Source organism: Carassius auratus, unplaced genomic scaffold (assembly GCF_003368295.1).
Source record: "Carassius auratus strain Wakin unplaced genomic scaffold, ASM336829v1 scaf_tig00216504, whole genome shotgun sequence".
NCBI classification, from domain to species: Eukaryota; Metazoa; Chordata; class Actinopteri; order Cypriniformes; family Cyprinidae; genus Carassius; species Carassius auratus.
In genome coordinates this window covers 344,736-369,222 of record NW_020528604.1, presented here as the reverse complement: position 1 = coordinate 369,222, position 24,487 = coordinate 344,736, and the positions used below count along the sequence as shown (strand labels likewise).

The following is a 24,487-nucleotide window of genomic DNA, read 5'->3' as shown; positions in this document are numbered from 1 at the left end:
GTTAAACCATGGTAACCACAAGTTAACCATGGTTCCTTTTTGGGAACTCGAGCTGCGTCGACAACGCTTTGGGGAACGTCCCTGACGAGACAGACTCTGAATATCGTGTGCAATCTGTCCAATGGATGGGCGTGACGTCACGGAGCGGGGTGACGTAGTGACCACGAAGCTATATAAGCACGTGCCGTGCAGCTGGCTTCAGCTTCGCTCTGTCAGCAAGCGCTCTGTGTGTGCATGTCAAAAGTCTGTCCCGTTGGTCCTATTTATTGTTGTCTGTCCCTAGCCATTAAAAGATCGCTAAACAGCTCAATATGCCAAAAGCTAAGCAAAAGACCAAACATATGAAGGGCGATTCCAAGCCACGTTACAGATTGTGTGTTCCTCCCTGCCCTCGCTACATTACGAGCGGGGATACACACAGTCTGTGCGTGTCTTGCCTGGGATCGAAGCACGCTGAGTCGGCTCTCGAGGGGGCCGACTGTCCGCATTGCGAGCGATTGCCAATGCGGACGCTTCGATCCCGGAGGGCTCTCTTCGAGGAGGGAGCCTTCACCAGCGTTCCTTGCGGTGCTGGCCCCGCTTCTGCCGAGGCAGAGCGGCTGCTGCACTCGTGGGGTTCGCAGGTGGATCTGTCAGAGGGAATGGAGACGGGCCAGTCCTTATCTCCTTCCTCATCTGCCAGATCAGGCGCCCAAACCCTGGGTTCGGAAGCACGCTCGTCGGTTTCTTCCCCCCAGGCTGAGGGATCAGCTCTTCGCCTCTCTTCCTCCGAGGAGGTTGATGTGGAGACTGTTGCTGGGGATTCGCCACACCTGTCGCCCCAGTATGAGGAGCTTTTGGAGGTGGTTACACGCGCAGTAGATAAATAAAAAATCAAATGGCCTGCAGAAAAACATACTGAGCCACAGAAAAGCAAGCTAGATGAACGCTTTCTGCGGCCGAGGCAACCACCTCCACGCCGGAGTCTACCATTTTTTCCCGATCTCCATGATGAGTCATCGAGATCATGGAAGCACCCGTATTCGACCCGCCTCTTTGGCCCCGATTCACTATATTACGGCAACGTGATGGGGCTGGGAGAGCGGGGTTATAGAACGATGCCACGGGTTGAACAGACGCTTGCGGGCTATCTGTCACCCGGCTCGGCATTGTCCCTAAAGGCTCCGGCGTTGCCCACTAAGCCGCTGCGAGTTACATCATCGCTTGTGGGCAAGGGTTATGTGGCAGCAGGTCAGGCTGGGGCTTGCCTTCATACTATGGCAGTCCTTCAAGCTTATCAGGCCGACCTGCTGGGAGATATCGATGAGGGAGAGGGGATTAAGTCTGAAGATATCGAAGAACTTAGAAAGACCGCTGATCTCTCCCTCCGCGCCACTAAAGAGACCGCTCGCGCGATTGGGCGGTCTATGGCAGCCTTAGTGGCCGCAGAGAGGCATTTGTGGCTGACCCGGTCGGAGATAAAAGAAAGAGACAGGGTCTGCCTTCTGGACGCCCCACTTCAAGCCTCGGGCCTGTTTGGCGACACAGTCAACACTGTCGTCGACAAGTTCCAGGAGGCACGCAAACAGGCGGCGGCGTTCCAGAATTTCCTCCCTCGTCGCTCTCGTGGTGCATCTGGGCGGGAGATCACCACGCCACATACCGGCTCCTCATACCGGGAAGCGCAAAAACAGAGTGTCGCCGCTCGTGTTCCCCCACGTCGGGACCGAGGGCCTCAGCGACGCCCTGAGTCGGGGACTTCCAAAGTTAAAAGGCCAGATTTAAGAACAGTTATCGAGGCCCGGAAGTCCTCGACAAAAAGACCCTGACGCCAGGGTCCAGAGGGTAGCCCCTACTGGGGTAGAGCGCGGTCCACCTCAGTATACGGTGCCCGCCTCACCTCAGTGCCCTCAGGAGGTCGGTCTGCCAACCCTGCCAGAGCTTCAGGGCGCAGCGGCCTCCAGCGAGCGCTGCTCCCAGTTATTTCCGCCCGTGAGCGCAGCGGAGCTGGGATGCTCGCCGCCCCTTCGGGGGCCTCTTACACCAGAGGTCAGTCTCGAGAGACTGATTCCCTTAGTAGATTATTTAGCAGCGTGGAAGCTACTGCCAAATGTATCTCATTGGGTCCTGCGTACAATAGAAAAAGGCTATTGCATTCAGTTCGGTCATCCACCACCGAAGTTCAACGGGGTTACACCGACTGTGGTCGGCCCCCGGCAGGCTCTGGTTATGGAACAAGAAGTGAATACCCTATTAAGGAAGGAGGCCATCGAGGTGGTCCCTCCTCTAGACAGGGAATCCGGATTTTACAGCCAGTATTTCATAGTTCCAAAGAAGGATGGGGGGTTGCGTCCGATCATAGACTTACGTCACCTGAACCGCTCAGTTATGTCACTGAAGTTCAAAATGCTCACTGTCAAGCAGGTTGTAGCTCAAATCAGATCCGAGGACTGGTTTGTCACCATAGATCTCAAAGACGCATACTTCCACATATCCATCCTTCCACAACACAGGAAGTTTCTGAGGTTCGCTTTCGGGGGCAAAGCTTATCAATATCGAGTACTTCCCTTCGGCCTTGCACTCTCACCCCGCACGTTCACGAAATGTGTAGATGCGGCTCTGGTATGCCTCCGTATGCAGGGCATCCGCATTCTAAATTATATCAACGATTGGTTGATCCTAGCTCAATCAGAGCAGATGGCGGTTCGACATCGAGATGTCGTTCTCGCACACATGGGGGAGCTGGGTTTGAGACTAAATGCCAAGAAGAGTGTACTTTCTCCAGTTCAGAGAACCACCTATCTAGGCGTAGTGTGGGATTCGACCACGATGCAGGCACGTATGTCTCCTGCTCGGATCGAGTCGATCCTCACATCAGTCGAGAGAGTCAAAGAAGGCCAGTCACTCACTGTCAAACAATTCCAGAGATTGTTAGGGCTGATGGCAGCTGCGTCCAACGTGATACCTTTTGGCCTGCTGCACATGAGACCCCTACAGTGGTGGCTCAAGTCCAAGGGCTTTTCCCCGAGGGGAAATCCACTTCGAGTTATCAAGGTCACGCGGCGATGCCTTCGTGCCTTAGACATATGGAAGAAACATTGGTTCTTGAATCAGGGCCCGGTGCTGGGAGCTCTTCGTCGCCGTGTAACGCTAGCGACAGATGCGTCCCTCACCGGTTGGGGTGCGGTCATGAGTGGCCACCCTGCCCGCGGTCTGTGGAGTGGTCGCCATCTGACATGGCACATCAATTGCCTAGAGATGTTAGCAGTCTATCGAGCATTAAAATATTTCCTCCTAGACCTGAGAGGTCACCATGTGTTGGTGCGCACCGACAACACATCAGTGGTCTCTTATATCAATCACCAGGGGGGTCTGCGCTCACGCCCCTTGTACAAGCTGGCATACCAGATCCTTCTCTGGTCCCAGGGCAAACTCCTCTCGATCAGAGCAGTGTATATTCCTGGGAGATTGAATGTGGGAGCAGACATACTGTCGAGGCAGGGGCCGAGGCCCGGGGAATGGATGCTTCACCCCGAGGTGGTGAAGCAGATATGGAGAGTGTTTGGCAAAGCTCAGGTGGACCTCTTTGCGACTCAAGAGACATCGCAATGTCCCCTCCGGTTCTCTCTAGTTCATCCAGCTCCTCTGGGACTGGACGCTATGGTACAGACCTGGCCGAGGCTTCGTCTGTACGCATTTCCCCCTATCGCTCTGCTCCCGGGAGTTCTGGCGAGAGTACGCCGGGACGGGGTCCGTCTTCTATTAGTAGCCCCATTCTGGCCGGGCCAAGTATGGTTCTCAGATCTAGTCTCGCTCCTCGACGGCTCTCCGTGGGAGATACCGATCAGGACAGACCTACTCTCACAGGCGCAGGGCACGATAATTCACCCTCGCCCGGAGTCGTTCAAGCTGTGGGTGTGGCCCCTGAGGGGGCACAACTGTTAGCAGCTGGTCTCTCAACTGAGGTTGTTGAGACCCTACTCCAATCCAGAGCTCCCTCTACGAGGAAACTGTATGCCCTGAAGTGGTCATTCTTTACTTCATGGTGCAGAGATCACCACCTTGACCCTGTTAACTGCCCAGTTGGTACAGTTCTGGAGTTCTTACAAGCTAGGCTCTCTGCGGGGTTATCCCACTCCACCTTAAAGGTGTACGTGGCGGCCATAGCTGCTTTCCATGTCCCTTTCAATGATAAGTCAGTGGGTAGGCACCCCCTAGTTACACGTTTCCTCCGAGGTGCACTGAGGCTGAGACCTCCAGTACGGTCCCGTATTCCCCTCTGGGATTTGGTTGTGGTTCTAGAGGCTCTTTGTAAAGCTCCATTCGAGCCAATACAAGATATCTCAGATAGACATCTGACACTTAAAACAGCCCTGCTACTGGCAATCACCTCACTAAAAAGAGTTGGAGATCTCCAGGCCCTTTCGGTGGCCCCTACTTATCTAGACTTTGCCCCTGGTATGGCCAAAGCATTCTTATACCCTCGAGCGGGTTATGTTCCAAAGGTTCCCTCTGTTACACCACAACCTATTGTACTGCAGGCCTTTTGTCCTCCTCCCTTTCGGGAGCCAGACCAAGAGAAGCTAAACTGTATGTGTCCAGTGCGAGCACTGAACGCATACGTCCACAGAGCTGCCCTGTGGAGAAAGTCCGACCAATTGCTTGTTTGCTACGGTCCTACTAACAAGGGTTCTCCTGCCACCAAGCAGATCCTTAGTCGTTGGATAGTCAAGGCTATCAACATCTCCTATGAGTCCTCTGGTCTTCCCCCTCCTTTGGGGGCCAAGGCTCAGTCTACTCGGGGTATGGCGGCCTCCAAGGCCTTCTCAGCAGGTGTGTCCCTCTTGGACATCTGCAACGCTGCGGGGTGGTCCACGCCCTCTACATTTGTCAGATTCTACGATCTTGATATGCGAGCCACTCCGGGCTCTTCTGTTCTCTCGTCCTAAGCTGTGCTCTTCGGATACAAACTAGGCAGGGCCTTGGTAGTCTGGCAGCGTTGGCATATCATTCCCCAAAGCGTTGTCGACGCAGCTCGAGTTCCCGAAAAGGAACGCCTCAAGGTTACGCATGTAACCCTAGTTCCTTGAGGGAACGAGACGCTGCGTCGCAGAGCCATACTCCCGGCACACCTGCCGGCGCTTGCTTCCCTACTCGAAGCTGAAGCCAGCTGCACGGCACGTGCTTATATAGCTTCCTGGTCGCTACGTCACCCCGCTCCGTGACGTCACGCCCGTCCATTGGACAGATTGCACACGATATTCAGAGTCGGTCTCGTCAGGGACGTTCCCCAAAGCGTTGACGACGCAGCGTCTCATTCCCTCAAGGAACTAGGGTTACATGCGTAACATTGAGGCGTTTTGCTATATTAACCATAGTTTAACTGGGATACATTTATATAAACTCCTGCCCCCAAACGTATCTCCATTCGTTTAACATCTCAACTGATTTGAATCATCACGTATTTGTATTGATTTTCAACCGGCTCGTGGTGCATCGTTACATCCCTACTATCAATGTTATTGCTTTCTCCAGTGAAAAAGTTATCTCGTCTGAATCAGGAGAGAAATATGCAGAGATCAAGCACTCTTTACAAGCGATAACAGTCTAAAACAGTTCTTAAGAATAAGTCAGTGAATTTTAAAATGAGAACAGAGGATGGACTTTTTCAAAGGAGGAAGTGTTATTATGGATTATGGACTCCTGTTTTGGCAATTAATACACCTTACAGTTACACAATACAGTTAAAACGTCTTAATAAAGGATTTGTTTCTTACAAACATGCAGATTTTGGCTTCAAAAGATGTTAATTGATGTACAGGAGTGGTGTGAATTACTTGTGGATTGTGATGTTTTTATCCACTGTTTGGTCTCTCATTCTGATGGCACCCATTTAACTGGTAAGCAAGTGACGTAATGCAAAATTTTCTCCAAATCTGGTTTCATGAAGAAACAAACTAATTTACCTGACACACAGCTAGGAAATGTTGCTGAACATGGCTGCTTTAGTCTGGCTAACTCTTTCTAACTCTTCTCATCTTGTCTTTTGATTTCAGGGCACAGAGGATCAAGTCTGGACAAAGACGGCATTCTGTTTATCCTCAATTGAATGTGAGCTCTCGCTGACCTCCAAATATTTAAAATGGGGTTGTCATGGAAACTGCTGGTGCTGCAATTATTCATAGGATGCCTTTCAGGTAGGCATCCTAATAACCTCCTCAATAGACTTTCCTGTCTGTTTCTTTGGCATACATTTGTCCTTGTCATTTACTATTATGGGCAGACCTCTCATTCAGGGATGTCTCTTATCTTCTGGAACCAATTAAAGGTTTCAATTTGTTTGTGAAAGCTAAAGCCATCCAACTCTTACGGATGGGCGCAGTGGTGAGATGAGCAAAAACACAATATGTGTGACAGTCATGCCATGGGGTGGCGGTTTTATATTAAGTAATATATATTGCATCATATAAAGAATAGGTGCTTTTGCATTTATGGCAGCGGTAAGAAGGTGTCATTATGTTCTCCGTGGCAACACTTTACTCCTTTCTGGAATTATGGGATTCGATGCTTAGGCTTTATACTCATCCATCTTGGGTAGAATATACATTAGACATATTTCCATCGTCACTGGACTATACCTCTTATACTCAGAGCATTATACCATGGCAGCAGACTTCTTGATTTAAAGGCCACGCTGCTTTGTGTCAAAGTTGGAGAAAATAGGTGATAATTTAACCAGACCTTTGAAATACACGAAAAGGTTAATGTGCAAATGAATCTACCAGCCATTATTTTATTGGAGAGCACAATTTATGTTCTCATTTAGCCTAGTGGAAGCACAAAAGCCCCTTTATTGATCTCTTTTTGATGAAGCAGTTACATTGTCTTTCAGTCACTGGGAGGGTAAGACTTAATCCTCTCACTTTTAAGTCTTTGATTTAAAAAGGCTGTTTGCTCTTTTGCATGATCTTCACTCCTGCTGCGAGGGATTTTTGAAAGCACTCTTTTCTCCGCCACCAGGTTGTGTCATGTTGTGGAATTATTCTGAAAAAGAGGTTCAGTTCATTATAACATAGTAGCCAGGTGTGTTCACCCAATAGCGGGGCATGTTGTCACACTATTATGTTTAGGTTAAGACATCAGAATGCATTTTATAGTTGACTCTTGTTTGAATGTATGCAAACTAGGTTTGAAAAACATACATCTCACTGCTAGAGAAAACACATGTTTGACATTTGATTGAAAACCTTTTAGTTACTGAGCTATAGCCCTTGTGACAACTAGCCCCACTCCTCTTTATTTAAACAATGCTAAGTAGTACATACTGTAGAGAAAGGAATCGCTCTATGAATACTGAAATATGTTTCATTAAATATCAGTTTTATATTTTTCAGTCTGTTCAAAGACACTTCTGCCAGTGGTGTTCATGATTTCAAAATAACAGTTAATTGTCAATAATTGATACTGCTAAAAGAAGATCTCGCAGGATTATGAAATGGTAATGTTATTCATCCACTCCAAACTAATACTAATTACATTAACAGCAAACCCACTAGAAATGATTATGTGTGATTTAATTGCCAGCACTCGATACACTCTTGAAAGTAAAAAAAATAATAATAATAATACAAATGTATTCTATAGATGTACATGTTTAAATAACTGCATTCATTTGCTTTGTCTTTTTGAAAGTTGACTAAAAACCAGTGAACAGTTACACCAGTTAAACAGTTTGTTTAATTTCTGTCTTTTGAGCACATGGCGGCAAGTAATTGCAACTGCAGTAGAATATAATAGGCGCAGGATATAATTGTGCTTGATTAAATGTGCTTTGATTGGGGAGTAGAGACACAAAACACAAACCACACAATCAAGGGAAAGCACTAACACATCCAAATGTTGGTTAATTCAGCTTCAATTCAAAACAGGCACAAGTTTTGTTTCTCAAAAGCTGCAAACTGAATTAGATGGTTTATGATTTTTACTAAATTTTGGGAAGCTAATTGCCTTTTAATTTTTATCTGGGATCAGATATAATAAAGAGTGTCAGGAAGATAATGATGCAAGTGAAGGGAAATCTCGACTCTGCAGCTCTACATTACATAAAAACAAAGCTCTTACAAATTAAAATCATAGTGAAACCATATAACAAAATATTAGACAACAGAGGATCCGAAGAAGTACATTCCAGGATTCATTTGAAAAGTGTACTTAATAAAAATAAATAAAAAATGGCTTTGAAAAAATACAGAAAAAATTAAGTGCTTTCACTTAAGTACATTGTAAATAGGCTACAGTATATTATCTTTACATGTATTTTTGAATATCACTATTATTAATTAAATCAAGTACTTTACATGTGTTTTAGTATTTTAGTCAACAACAACGATTAAAATTTTTCTTTACTGTTTAACTTAATTTGAGATTATAAAAAAAAAAAAACATTTTTAAAAGTGTACTTAAGTGTGTTAAGAAAGTCATGAAAGTGAACTCTCTTTAAGTACACCTAAGAGGCATTTTATTTAATTAATATCTCATCTGCAAGTACATTTTTTAAAGGGTACTTGATATGATAGTTAGGTATGATCCACGATGGTACAGTACAATGTTGCCTAAGAGCAACAGCTGGATATGAAATGTTACTTTTTATTAAATAGGAGATGTGTAATACATTATAAACTAGATATATTTTTAGATGTAAAAACATCACACATTTTTTTTTTCCTCATTGATATCATATTCCGTATCATCAAGGGTTAAGATTTGATGTACACTACAACTGCACATTGAATAAAGTTTAGTTCACTTCTTTTTGACAAGGGTATGCAATTAAACAATCATTAAATTGTATATTTGACTGTTTTTGACACATAATTGATACATTATTTTTCTTTCAGGGACAGCATTGAAGAAAAACGTTTTGAATTTGAAAAAGACCAAATTCATAAATACACTTTTAAATACATATAAATAGGAAGAAGGTCAGCCATACGAAAGTGAGTGAAAGTGACGTGACATTCAGCCAAGTATGGTGACCCATACTCAGATTTTGTGCTCTGCATTTAACCCATCCGAAGTGCACACACACAGAGCAGTGAACACACACACAGAGCAGTGAACACACATACACACACACACAGTTGGGGGTTCGATGCCTTGCTCAATGGCACCTAAGTCGTGGTATTGAAGGTGGAGAGAGAACTGTACATGCACTCCCCCCACCCACAATTAGTCCGACTCTTTAACCATTAGGCCACGACTTCCCTGGAAATATGCAGCATAATTGATCCATTGTGGTATATTTCATTAACTTCCTTCAAGTCTGTTACAGTTAGCAGCAAAGTTAACCAAATTAGCTGTATCTAATTCCTTAAATTCATGGTTCCCTACACTTCACGGCTCGTGGCTTGTGCACGTATGAGTGTGTGTGTATTTGTTTGCATGGGTGAGTGCAGGTGTGTATTTTAACTTACCAAGATTGGCTTTTTCATTTGATGAATAAAACCCTTGATTCAGAATCAAACGAATTGGAGGGCACACGGACATCTAAACCCTTTCCCTCCCTCCCTCCCTGTGCGCCCTGTCTGTTCCTGGATATTCATGCTGAGGTAAGCTGGTCGAATTCATCGGCTTGTCAGATGGTATTGAATTTGAGATTAGTTTTTATTTGGGCCTCCAAATTGCTCTTTGGCTTTTCCCTCCAGCTCTGGTGCTGCTGCAGGGGGCAACACCGCCATATAAATTTCCCCCCTCAGGTAGGAAGATAGAGAGAGAGAGAGACCTGCTTTCTCCAACTTCCTTCATAATGACCTCCCTTTTCACAAAGGTGGGCTTTTGTGTTGTAGTGTTCTGCGCTGAAAAAGGGATAGATAATTTCTCAGCGACTGTGTGTCTCTCTGGACAGCTGTGGTCTGTTGACAGAAATCACAGCACCAGTAAAGCCCTAAAGCAAAGTCTTCGCAACGTAATATCAAACCGTAGGCGACAGCATGGTTTCAGATTACTCCCCATCAATATTTTAATAACATATTGTAATATTTGCAGCATCACCAAAGCTTGTAATTACATGGTGTTTCTGAAATAGACAGTTCCGTCCTCGTGTCCTCTGGCAAATATGAACTGTGATTGCAGCATTAATTCCTCGCATGATAGAAATTCACTCTCGGCTGCATTTCTCAGGTTTGCATCAGCTCCAAGCTTAACCTGACATTTTGAAATCTTTCTCACCCCTGTCTTTATTTACATACGCCTTATGTCTTTTGGTTCCAGATTTTTGGTATGGATATCTCATTTAGCTGTTGTGTGGAAAATTGCTCATGTTGATTTTGAACAGCTTGATCGGATACAGACAGATGCTTTAGTGCAGTGTTAATACTGACGCCCACACTTGACGTGTTCCAGAGCCTTGATTATGAGAGCGCTCTTTGTTTAGCGTGAGTGAGTCACTTGATAATTAATGCGTTTTAGCCTTTGATAGCATCTCAGCGGGCTGACTTTCATGTCCATGTGCATCAGAAGATTGCATAAGAAGTTTTTGGCAGGTACATGTGGAACACACTATATCTACTAATCCCATGGGCGTCACTTTAGTTTAAAAAGTAGTGGGGTGGTGGGAGGTTATGAAGTCATGAATTTTTTAATTACAAATTAAAGGTAAATTCTAAGAAGTTCACAAATATTTTCTTAAGAAAATCTTGGGGGTTAAAACTTCCCGCTGTTGACTCTCTCACTGATCAATGAAAAAGGGTGTTTTTGTGCTACTTGCAGATTAAAGGGATAGTTCACCCATAAATGAAAATTACCCCATGATTTACTTACTCTTAAGACATCCTAGGTGTATAAGACTTGCTTCTTTCAGACGAATACAATCAGAGTTGTATTAAAATAATGTCCTGCACCTTCCAAGCTTTATAATGGCAGTGAGTCCAGATTTTGAAGCCCATAAAAGTGCATCCGTCCATCATAAAAATGTACTTCGCACACCTCTAGGGGCTTAATAAAGGCCTCCTGAAGCAAATCAATGAATTTGTCTAAGAAAATATCCATCTTAACAAATGAGATAAGGACATTATTAAGGTTTTTTTTTTTCAGTAGTATTTCCTCATCTTCAAGTCAAAAACCATTGAAACTATTGGGTGACCACCTGGTTATTGCTCTGTTGCAGAACAGCAAATATGATTATGTGGGAGAATGTGGGACACGTGTGAGAGAGATAAAATTACTACTAGACTATGTCGAGTCTAGTCAAGTCACCTTTATCAATATATCAATTTATACAATACTGATTGTGTCAAAGCAGCTTTACAGTGTCAAACAGGAAAATAATTTGTCAATAATGCAAGAAGACAACAACAAAGTCATTTTTCCAGCTAAAGTCAGTTCACTGATGATTCAGTGAAGTCATCATCCAGTTCAGCACTCTTCCAGTAGTGTCTGTGCAGCCAGTCAAGCGTAAAAAAACTAAGCAAGCCAAAGGGAATATTGGCAAGGAACCAAAACTCTATCGTTGACAGAATGGGAGAAAAAACCTTGGGAGAAACCAGGCTCACTCGGGGGTGGGGGGCGGTGGGGGTAAGGGCAGTTCTCCTCTGACCAGATGAAAGAGACTTAGGTCTCTGCAGAACAAAATAGAGCGTTTATCACCATGAGGGTGTTTTCAAACTGCTGGGTGTTTCTAAATCATGCAATCTAAATGATCCCCCTTACCCAACCCCACCCCTAAACCTAACGTCACTATTACGTCAACCAATCAGGTATCATGGTGTAAAAACACCCTGATCTGGTAACTCCCATTACTTTCCTGCAGGGACCTATACTTGAGATGAAACAAGCACAACGTATTTGGAAAGCAACAACAATAAATTCTAGTTTAAGTGATACAGTACAATGAACTGATTAACAGTAGGTGACTAGTAGGTGAAATAAAATTTTTAATCCTTTGTTAGACTATATATAACCCCTCACCCCCACGGCCCTATCAGCTCAGAGTGTGACTCGAACCCAGATCGCCAGCATGTGGGTGCACTTACAAGGAGGATAAAGACCGCAGCCCTTTGCATAATTCGTTAGTGTGCCTTTTGAGATCAGGGGAGTGAGGTTTGCCTGCACAGAATCTGCCAGCTGGTCTCCGTTACAGATACTGTACAAACATATTTACCAGATTCACCGCATATTAATCTTTTGTTGCATCTAACAACTTTTAGCATGATGTCCTTATCCAGTCTGTGTGTATAATAATCCTGGCTGCTGTAGCTGTACAGCCTTCACCTGGAGTTCACTTTTTTAGGTCTACACTGATTCCTTTGCACTGTGGTCATTGGCTGGAAGAACCTCAATACAGATTCAATGGTTGACAGCTGTGCAAACTGATTTCTTCATGTCCATTACAGTATATACTGTATATATGTGTATTTTTTTTTCTTTTTTTTTTGTGGTTTTGTAATTTAAGGGTAGAAAAAAATATACAGACATAATTGAAATGCAGGGCACAGTTTTTGTTCTGCAGTATGCAGGAGTTTAATTAACTTAAGTTAACTTTGAAAGCCCTAAAAATACATTTTGTAAAATAAATAAATAAATAAAACATTCCCGTGGACCCCTGGGGGTTCTTGTACCCTTGTTTTAACAGCACAATTTGCTATTTTATTTATTTATTTATTTAGTCAACATTTTACGCTAACTATATTGATCTGAAGGCAACAATCAGAACTTGGGCATATCATTAGAAAACCTCCTTCCCTATCTTTTTTTGGTCCTTTTGAACTTTTAAATGTACTTAACTGATAACATGTAACATGTTTGCTGCTTATTATCACAGAACTGGATATGTCTCCTCTGTATTAGCTTCGGAAAAACATGTGAATTACACCTTTACTGAATTCTAGTAATGGGGATGAGTGTATAATTTAGTTTTTAAGTAAAAAATATCACTGCATGCATATCAGTAATTTTAGAAAGTGCTACAGATGTTTTGTTCAGCTGCACTCTTTTTTCTTTTTTGTAATAGCATCAGCATAGTCTGCACATTTTAATCTAAAAATAAAATCATACCAGAACTGACAATGGCAGGAGGCCGGGCTTTTGGAAATACGGATCAGCTAAACAGTGGAAAGCACTGTGGTAGCAAATGGGAAATCTGAGTCAATATTATGGTTGTGAAGTATCAATTTATCATTTGCTCTCACTCACGTCTTTTCATCTTCTCATGTTTCCTGTTGCATTTAAGAGTTAAAGCCCTTGTTGACAGTGAGATTGAAATTAGCCCTGGTGCAGTGTATTCCCCATTCAATAGATTTCAGACACCTCCGCTGAGAGCTCTTCTGTGCTCTATTATCACCCAGAATCACAATGAACCCCACCTCTCCTGCATTAGTGAGATGCTAATTGAACACTAGGTAGACCAATTTAGTGTTTCTGGCATGGAAAAAAAAACCTGTTAGTTCCGAATTTTCAGATGCATTAATTCAGTTTGCACCCCTCTGGAACTTGATATCTGCACAAAGTAAATAAACAACCAGCAGTATGTGCTTAACATGAACTAATTTCTCAAGAGGATGCTTTCCTCTAAAAAGTTAAAAAAAGTACTTGGGGAGCCGTGACTGCTGCCTTAGATTCTATTGAAGAAAGAGATTTTTGTAGTACGTCTGAATGCATTGGTGTCAGAAATGAACTTTTCGATATTAGGAATAGAACAGATTTGAAGAAATGTAGCATTACATCACTTGGTCACCAATGGATCATCTGCAGTGAATGGGTGTCCAAACAGCTGATAGCTGATAGAAACAGTATCTCAGATATATGTATTTCAAATACATATTTGAAATACACAACATTCCAGTCCAAAAAGTCACTTTTGGACAAAACACAAGTACATAGCCAATAAAGGCAATGACCTCCAGTGAAAAAGTCCATCAAAATCCATTTGTTTAAACCCTTTTGGACTAGTTTTGCTTCTAAACGGTGCTTGTTCTGTGCATGTTTCTCTCCTGATTCAGATGAACTGACTTTTTCACTGTATGTTAGAAGTAACAGTTTGAAGTTAAAAATTCCTCAGTGGATTTTTTTTATTATTATTTATTTTTTATTTTTGTATTGTTATTACAAACACAGCTTTTTTGCTTCACAAGGTGTTAATTGATGTACTGGAGATGTCTAAGGGTGGGTAAATGTTCATTTTTGGGTGGACTATTGGTATTCCCCATTGGTATTGATTTAAATATTTACTTTTTTTTTGTTATATGTGTTGTCTTTTATGCAAAATTCTTAAATTTAACCAATTACTTTAATCAGTCAGATTATTTTATTAACATCCACAAAAGCCATCTTCACACTACAGATGTGGAACAAAACATTTGACAAAAATCATTATTGTTAATTATGGATCTTGATAAAATTATTAATGTTGATTAATAAAATATATTTAAAAAATTGTTTGGGGAAATTGCATGTCATATTTAGGTTACACAGACAAAGATTAAGAACTGTATATAAATTAGTTTACTCGCTAGAAAATCAAGATGTGACACTGGTTACTTTAGTAGAATGAAAAAACAAAACATGGAGATGTTTTTTTGTTTTTTTGACACACTGCGTAACATTAGGCTCTATGTTGTGTAAATCTGCACACAATGAGTTTTAGATTATGCAAATTGTCTTCACCCTTGCATTAAAAACTCTCTATCCTGCTCATTGTTGGGTGGATGTCTCATCTTGCTGAAGGCCATTTGTGCTTAATAAAACAGGACAAGTGGTTTGCACTAACCATCAACATGTAATTACGAAGAATAATAAACCATAAAATTTCTAGGCTTTTAAGTGTTTACACGATACACACAATTAAGCTACTTTACAGCAAGTTAGTGTCTTTGGTATGACGAAATCACATTAGCGAGTGGGTCACCATGTGTTTCTTGGAAACTGAATAAGCTCTTATTTCCTCTAACTTGATTAGTAAAGATAAGTACTAGATGGTACTAGATAAGCAGTACACAGTAAGCTATTTAAAGAAATGTACTGTCTCAAATCAATATTTAAGCTCAAAAGTTTTGTATTTTAACTTATGTGTTGCTCTTTTGGTGTGTAAGATTACTTTGATCACGCCAAATTTACTCTACCCACTTGACAGCTACTGAATGACAGCTAGGCTTTCATCCAATGAACAGATGGATACCTTTCACAACAGCTTTGCTCTAAAAGGCAAGCGATGCTAATTTTAGCATTGACTAACAGCGTATTTCTGTTCTTTTCCTCCTCACCTTTAGAAGGCAGTGGTCCTCTGAGGCCAGTATTCACCAAACAGCCAGGAAGTATTGTATTCCCTCTCCATCTTAATGAGCCCAGCAGGGAGGTCACCTTCAGCTGTGAAGCCCAGGGACATCCACCCCCGTCCTACAGGTGAGATCCCAGTGTAACAGTGGCAAGCTTTGTTTGAACATATTTTGTCCGTGGCAAAGACAAATAGACAATCCAAAATACCTGATTAACCTGTTCAGTCTAGGCTCGAGTTTGAGTGTAAGAATCTCGGAAGTTTTCCTGAGCTCTCAGCACATGTTGGGTATTTCTAACATGAAGGGAACTCTTTTTCAAGCCGCCAAGGACACATTAATTTATCACAGAGGGAAGCTCTCCATTGCTGCCATTACAGCAAGCCCTTTATATTGTTGCTACAGTCCTTGATTTGACTCATCTTGAGTCAAAACCAATCTGAATAGTATCAGCTGGTTTGGCCTTTCTGTTTTATTTTTTATTTTTTATTTTTATTTTTTTTATTTTTTTTATGGGAGTCCCATTCTGAGTCTAATTGGATTTAATTTATCTTTGAAAAACTGTTCTCTTCAGCCACTTATTTTCTGTGGCTGAGCTCTTTTTTTTGACTCCCTCCTGTTTTTGTTTGATCTCTGTGAGTTTAATTGAATTTAATATTATTTTAACTGCAGTATATGTATCAAACAAAATATTGGATGTTAAACAAGGTGCCAAAGTAATTTTAAGGCTTATATTGTATTTTTTCACAATGACCATAAAAGTAACCTATATAAATATATATATAAACAGGCGGACAGAGTACACAGCTTCATTATTTGAGTAAAAGTACAGATACCCTTTGCTAAATTTTATTCAAGTACAAGTAAAAGTTCTACAGTCAGATGTCTACTTAAGTAAAAGTACTTGAGTACAAGCGTACATACTGCCACAGTGCTTACATTTATGTACAGAAACGTCCTACACGGAGTTATTAAAAATGTTAATACCTTAAATGTAATGAGAATGTAAAAGGAATTGAAAGTAAAATCAAGTAATTTTCATCTTTTTACTATGTTGCTTTATTTAACTTTTCTCACTTGCTCACAAGGCAATAGTACAATGGCAACGCTCTGACACATCTTTGAAACTGACCGTGTTATACACGCAGCATAGAAAAGAAAATAATAATGATAGAAAGCAGTTCTTTTAAATGTTAGTAATTACACAATATTATTGTTTTTTGCTGTATTGTCAATGAAATAAATGAAAATTAAATTGCAATGCGTGTCACATATTGCATGTAAACATTACATGTACGTTCTTGCCTTTGACCACAATGAATTTGAAGTAGTGCTTATATCTTCACCTTGAAAATGCCAACTTTTCATCTGATTGCTCCTGACTCGCCATCTCGCCATCTCTGCTGCGAATCTCTGTGTAGCTGTTGCGTGTGTGTGTGTGTGTGTTTGGCGCTGCTGGCGCAACCGCGTGTGCCGGCATGTGTGTAAAAACACTGGCTCTGATTGGCGACCATGAAACACATGACTCTGCCTTAGCCAATCACAACCGCTTATCTCATTAAACCGCCTGCTCACTCGCTGTGTGAGCCAGGGGTCTGTTCGGATTGCATAGTTTATTAAATCAATGCATAGGAACGCACCGCATTTAACGTTTATTAACGTTAACGGCGTTGTAACGACGGGAAAGGTAATTAGTTAGATTACCGCGTTACTGAAAAAATAACGTCGTTACCTAACGCCTTTCTTTTAAAACTAACATTTTTTTCAGAACATTGTCTTACCTACAAACGACGCGCGATCATCATCCCGCTGTCTCTTCTTTTTTCTTTTTTCCGCCCCCGACTCTTGGTGCCTTTTCGAGGCCATGTCTGTGGTCGGTGTCTGCCAAATTTGACATTGAATGAAGCATAATCGGACAGACCACTGGGAGGTGGGGGAGGGGGGGGGGGCACCAGAAGGAGACTGGCACAGAGATTCACCTTTTTCTCGACTAATTTGGTCTAGGCCTATATTACTTTTGAATTGCTTTTGTATATTTACATGCTTTTAGAAATATTTTATTTGTTATTTATACTAGTAGACTATTGTGATGATTTTTTCACGACCCAGATTTTTTTTCTGCAATGGAAGTTGCCACCTTGAAGGGAACAGGGGCGAACTCTTGGACAGTTTCAAACGTAGTTTACAGGACTGGAGTGAACTCTGGGGCAAACTCTGCAACTAAAGTCATCTTTGTACTGTTCTCAGGGGCTAAAGGCCTCAATAGACTAAGGTCAAAATTGTGTCATTCTGTTCAGATGATAGTTTTGTAAAACTGAAATTCTTTCAGCATTTGAATGTGAAAAGAGTGGAAGGTTCTAACTGCATTGTTGCTTTTCTCTGGAGATGGAAAAAATACTCAGTGTATTCAGATTTAACACTGTATGTCTACAACATATAGTCCCTGGAAGAATTTTGATCTAGTAAGACAGTTTATTTATTTATTTATTTATTATAAGTGCATCGTTGAGTTTGTGTGACAGGCAGAGCTAACAGTGGACTATGCATGCAAATATAGTATCTCTCCCAAGTACCATGCATTAACTTATGCAGCAAGATACAGATTTCTATCAATATGGAATATGGTCATAGACGTGGCCTTTAGTGTATTGCGGGGAAACGTGGCATCATAGTATCTTCGTTTTTTGTGTGCATTATATTGATTTCCATTGTGCATATAATCAGACAGGTAATTGATGTGGATCATGTCTTTGTCCACATTAAAACCAGATGGCCACTATTGTGCCCTTCTCTGTTTTCTCCAGTCCGTCAATTAAAATGGTCCTTATTTGCTGAGGGATTCAAACAGCAGACTCATTTGTTCTCATTTGTATGCCACATTGACAGAGAGGTCTGTTTTTTTCAGTGATTACGATTTAATAATGAGATAAGACAGTGATTACGTTTCCTGACTGTATTGATTAATTGTGTGATGACGTAAAGACGAGACTTTTCTATGTGCGTCTCTGGGGTTCTGTGGTTTCTGATATCATGGGGTGACTGTTATGGGCCATTGATCTGTTGTTAAAGTCCTGTCTTTCTACTTAATGGCTTTCTACTTTGTTGTTACTGGTGTTTTTGTCATGTGGCACTGTATGTCCATGCTCAGAACTATAGTATTATTTTTGCAAATAACAAACAAATGTATTTCACTATGTTTCACTTTGAATGAAGATAAAAATATCTTCTAGTACTCCAGACTCTCCTTTCACTCTCTGCTAACTATGCATGTATTTTATAGGTGGAAAATGAATGACAGCTTCATTCCCCCTCAACCTGGCTCTCGATACAGCATCTCAGGAGGAACCCTTCGAATCAGCCAGCTCAATAAGGAAGAGGATGCTGGTATCTACCAGTGTCTGGCCTCCAACTCTTTCGGGACTATTCTCAGCAGAGAAGCAAGTCTTCACATTGCTTGTGAGTCTCTGTTAAGTCATTTCTCAACTGAAAAACTGAGATCAGTGATGCTTGGTTAGTCTTTTCCACATCATTTGAGGTGGTTTTAGTTGTTTTTCATGACACCTTTGTGAACTTGTACTTCAAAGTGGATACATATGCAGTGCATTGGCTCAGAATGTATTCTGAGTTAATATTGCGGACTGCACTGCATACAGCAGATGATCCATATTGCATAAAAATGACTCATTAATGATGACTCAAATTAACCAATAAACTAAAGGGTTTGTATTTCTTGAATTAAAAAGCATTTGCTCTGTATCTTATGGTAAAAAGCTTAAATCATGATGAATCACATTTGTCTTTATCTTCTTAGTTAAAATAACCATTTATGGAAGTTAAACATATTTTTCTGAACTTCTACCACTTTCTAAACAGTTTCAAAACATTTTGTGATCAGATAAATCAAACCCCATTTAGAAGTAGTCAAAATGCCTGTAACCACACTGGAGTATAATAATATAATATAATATAATATAATATAATATAATATAATATAATATAATATAATATAATATAATATAATATAATATAATATAATATAATAATAAACCACACTGGATATGTCTATCTTACATTTCAGATAGATAGATAGATAGATGTGCAGATTTTGGCTTCCTTTTGCTGGATTACTTTGCACATGCTCCAAATGCAGTATTTGTGCTAACCTAGATTGTTCTAATAGCCATTATTATTATCTTAATTAGATATTTTAAGCGCTCTTAGACACTTGGTGCAGTGTAGCCATTCTTATTTCGCCTAATCGTGTTGATCTTTTGTGTTTTCTGCTTCATTTGATTTGACATCTGTATCTACTGTATGGTTGCTAGCAAGCTTCACAAGCTGATGATTCCCTGGTGAATCTGCTTAATAATTTGAGACACAAATGTGTGCATCTGCATATCTTATCATGGTACACTAGTACTCTTATAATTCATTTTGTCATGATCATTCGTGCACAACCTGAGAATGGATTACGGAAAAACTCAAGGCAAGAGAGGGAGGTTTTATGGTACAGTAGAAAATGGTTTTATGGACCATTTTTAAATCATTATAAGTTTATGGTGGAAATGCAAGGCTATGGCGTTTGAGCCACAGCGATCCATGCTTTGTACATTACAACTACTCTCTGATAAATCTAAATCTAAAGTGTTAAGTCATTTAAGATGCATTGCATTTCCACAGCTACTACTCTAGAGACAATATTCTTTATGGGCCACCAAAGCTCATTGATTCAATATATATATATATTGGTGTCTGGGAACAGCAGAGGACAATCTGTGAAGGGCTAAAGCTTCTTCAGGGTGCAGATATAAATTCTGGTGGTTTCAAACTATTGTTTGCAAGCCTAATCTTCAATTTAATTTGGAAATGGTGTCAACTTGAGTGACATACATTGAAACATATTTAGTGTAAGATTTAATTCATATTATATTACTTAATAGTTTACTTAATATTTATTTTCAATTTACTAACTTTGACGAGTGGGCGGGGCCGGGATGCTGGAGGCGGTGGGCTGGAGTAGGTGTCGCTCATTTCCAATCATTCCACTCCACCGCCCGCCCCACTCGTCACACTTACATTTCACAAAATTTACAAAGTAACACTGTGAAATACTGAATAGTATTTTCTGTATTTATTTATTTACTTATTCACACTGGAAGAAAAAAAAAAACGGAAACTGGTAATAAACTTATTAATTACAAATAATTGCAAATAAACTGCCAGTAGCACACTGAAATTTTGAAGTACAAAGACTGAAATAGTATATTCTCTTGTAAAACATACATTGATAATCTTTGTTTTAATTACTTATTATTTATTTATTTTTCATAATGTTCAAGTAATGTGGTGATCCATAAGATAAGTGATTTAAGATTATTGGCTTACTGTTATTGGCCAGAATTTTTATATCAGTACATCTTCAGTTACCTCAGATGTTTCATATGTCAGTGCACTGGAACCTTAGAGACAACTTTGAAACATTTCCAATGAATGTTTTAGAGTTCCTGTGAAATCACATTCTCTACTTTGAAACCGATTTAGTCATAGTCTATTTATAGTAAAGATTTGGATTTTTTTTTTTTTTAGAGTAGTGCATTGAATGAGAGGCCTGAATAATAATCAAAAGAGATACTTCTCCTGCTGCATATTTTTCAATCTGAAGATTATGGCTCTTATAAATGACTATGAATGTTTAAACCAAAAAATGGCTTCCAGTGGCCAAGAACTATGTTCCCAAATTTGCTTATTTTATTGCGGTATAAGTAGATTTTTTTTTTTTTTTTTATGCATTAGAACGCTTTTAGATCATTTTGTAAGGTTTTAAAATAGATATAACCTCAAAGTTAACTAATCTTACTTGTAACTGCTCACATGCACATTTATTAGAAGATTTCTTTATACTATCCAAAAATAATTTCTTATCCTGATAACTGTAACAGAAACATCCCATCAGCAGCACTGGCCTTTGTCTGTGTACTGTTGATTTAATGCATTTCCAGAAGCATGCAAAGATAATCTTAAAGGGTAAGTTCACCTAAGAATGAAAATTCATCAATCTTCTACTGACCCTCAAAGCATCCCAGGTGTATGTGACTTTCTTCTTTCAGAATAATCCAATCAAAGTTACATAAAAAAATTGGCCTTGCTCTTCCAAGTCTTTCAATGCGGGTAAACGGGTGTTTGGTGTCAACAGTTCAGAAGACGTGAAATAAAGTGCACGCATCTGTAATAAAACATCCCTCACATGACTCCGGGGGGTTAATAAAGGCCCCCTGTAATGAATCCATGTGTTTTTGTAAGATAAATATCCAGATTTCAAACGTAATAAACACTTTTTTTTCACTTCTGTTGACTGTTTGGAACCGGAAGATGTGCAGGCGGAACATGGAAGACGTATGCATCACTCGCGCGCCTCTGGGAAATGTAGGAGAAAAAGGAAACAAAGTCTCCTCTTGGCTTATTTCGAAATTCTATGACTTTTTTTCTTTACAAATTCTTGTTTTGTGCTTCTAATTCGTGACCGGCATTTTATTTTGTTCTCTCTCCGCGCTAGTCACCCACGAAGAGCTAACGAACTATGACATCTGCCTGCATGTCTTCCGGTTCTTAACAGTCAGCAGAAGTGAGAAAAAAGTGTTTATTACATTTGAAATTTGGATTTTTATATTACAAAATCGCATGGATTTGCTACAGAGGGCCTTTGTTCACACCCCAGAGTCGTGTGAGGGATGTTTTATTACAAATGCACGCACTTTATTTCACGTCTTCTGAACTGTTGACACCAAACACCCGCTTAACCCCATTGAAAGACTTGGAAGAGCAAGGCCAATTTTTTACGTAACTTCGCTTCGATTATTCTGAAAGAAAAAAGTCACATACACCTGGGATGCTTCGAGGATGAGTAGAACGGATTTTCATTCTCGGGTGAACTAACCCTTTAAGATTTAACTTTACTTAAATATGTTTTTAATTTGTGCTGAATTGTTTTCTATTAAACCTATTTGAAATGTTGAAGGAATATTGTGGCACCTCTACCTCTTGGCTTTCTCAAATTCATTGTTAACATATAACCATGGGGATGCTAGAAAAAGCATTTCCCTTCAACCTATCTTTTACAGGTCACAAATTCATTACTTTCAATACAATACGGTATTCAATCTCAGCAGCTTCACAAGGGCTTACGGTGTTTACTTTGCTGAGAGCATTGAACAAAACACAACGTACAGTTGATAACCGAGAAGCCAATTAGAGGCAGTGGAGTGTGTCTTTCTCTTGATGAATGCTTTATATGTACAGTATCGAAGAGCAGATGATTGTTTTGCATATGTGTAGCAGAGAGTTGTCAGTTTATTTATTTTGGCCTCATAGAAATGTCTTGTAAGGACTCTGTAATGAGATATTATGTGAACTGAAAAATGTGTCTACGGAACATTCTGGAAGAAAACTTTTCCTGATGTGGGTAGTTCTGAGGAACTTACGTGCAGAGCACAAAAAGTACCCCTCTCACAGACACATGCTTTAAAGCCTGATCAAACCCCTGCTTTGTGGATGGTGTCGAAATAGTTTGTATCACGGAGGCGTGTGGGGATTGTCGTGTTTTGAGTGAGTGTGTTGTTCATGCATATTCTGTTTGAATTTGCCATTCTCTAGACACAACGCTCTCACTGAATTCAGTGCAGGTGAGGTAAACGCAACCTCCATCAATTTCAATTCTCTGTTTGTTCCTGTCACAGAATAAGGTTAATGATTCACAAATGAAAGTATGCAATTTATTTTATTTGTTGGTTTATTTCTCGTTATTTTATATCCTCATGGTTTTTAAAAACGGAGTTTAGCTTTTTATTCTGAATTTAATAGTTTACGCAAAATTAAAAATTGAAAAGTGAAAGTGAAATGAAGGTGACCATGGGACTGCCAAAACACACACACACACACACACAATGACAAAACAGCATCAGAAAAGTATTTCATCTGGGTCTTCCAAGTCTTCCAAAAACCATATTTCTTCAGTTGAATGGGCCAATTATATAGTGCTTTTTGGGCATTTATGAAACTCCTGAGCAACATGTAACTTTATTGGAATGTATGGAAAAGGGCAGCATGAACATTCTGCTAAACATTTCCTTTAGTTTTCCGCAGAAGAAAGAAAGTCTGAAACATCATGAAGACAAGCAAACAATGAAATCTTTTTTGTGTGAACTATTTTTGTCGGGTCTAGACTCCATGATATATTATTCTCTTTTTGTTTAAAACAGTACACAATGTCATTCAATGTAACTGTTATTAAAGAGTACTCAAGATTAAATTATGTATTACCAAGATTGCTAATTTCTGTCTTTCTTTCTGATATTTGACATTTTTCAACAGATCTGGAGGAGTTTAGAACCCAGAGGAGAAGTCCAGTGAGTGTCAGAGAGGGGCAAGGTGTGGTTCTTCTCTGTGGCCCTCCAGCGCATATGGGAGGTGAGGCATTTTATTGTCTATTTTCTGGCTGACTAATGAGTTTTTCAGGGGTCAATGGCAATCCTGAGAGAGAAACTAAAAGTTGGACATGGCAAATGAACTGACAAAATATATTACATGGCTCTTCGGAATACCTGATTCTTATTTGTAAGGTGTGAGATATTTCAGCCTAAACCAGGGGCGATTCTAGGATTTCCATTTTAGGGGGGCTCAGCCTCCAATAAGGGTATGATTAAAAAAATATGATTTGACCATTAGGGTAGGGTTGTATACTACTAACCTTATTGCAATCCACTATTCCATTGTATTACCTGTATTTCATGGGAGTAGGAGTACTGAGCCATATACATTTTTTTTTTTTTTTTAAATGTAGATGTGACCACTGACCAGTCACTACAAAATAGGGAATGTAGATTTTATTTAATTTTTTTATAATGAATACTTCCTGATTCATTATTAGGGCATTCATGTTTATCCTTTGACAAAACCACTTTTTCTTATATGTGGACATTGGCAGACAATTAAATCAACATAAGGGTTAAATGAATGCAATGAATCTTGGGAACACAGTGGTATTGTATATATCTGTTCTATATTTATTTATATTTATTAAAAATAACAACATGAATTATCAGTTTGTCACTTCTATAAATCAACTACTTAAAAAAAAAAAAAAAATCACAAATCCTTTTACTCTTACTCTAGCATATGTATCATGATACACTAATGATTCATTATCACTTAATACAAACAAAATAACTCCACATGATGTTTCTCTGTCT

The 24,487-nt window shown here is 40.2% G+C and overlaps 1 protein-coding gene and 1 long non-coding RNA gene across 3 annotated transcripts in view; one reads left to right on the top strand and one right to left on the bottom strand.

Moving 5' to 3' along the window:
- Positions 1-6,039: 6,039 nt before the first annotated feature.
- LOC113098301 (contactin-4-like) overlaps positions 6,040-24,487 on the top strand; it is a 46,622-nt gene continuing 28,174 nt past the window's right edge. Inside the window, exons 1-4 of the mRNA XM_026263323.1 lie at positions 6,040-6,176; positions 15,240-15,372; positions 18,523-18,698; positions 23,610-23,705. Of these exons, the coding sequence (XP_026119108.1) occupies positions 6,122-6,176; positions 15,240-15,372; positions 18,523-18,698; positions 23,610-23,705 (460 nt within the window). The 5' untranslated portion in view covers positions 6,040-6,121. The remainder of the gene's footprint in view (positions 6,177-15,239; positions 15,373-18,522; positions 18,699-23,609; positions 23,706-24,487) is intronic.
- Positions 6,815-17,101, bottom strand: LOC113098302 (uncharacterized). 2 transcript variants are annotated; one of them, XR_003288984.1, is made up of 3 exons: positions 17,024-17,101; positions 15,234-15,366; positions 6,815-7,023 (listed from the first exon to the last, which is right to left on the bottom strand). It is a non-coding gene; the product is annotated as an uncharacterized LOC113098302 (long non-coding RNA). The 2 variants fall into 2 exon arrangements; XR_003288983.1 differs by lacking the exon at positions 17,024-17,101 and adding an exon at positions 16,589-16,637.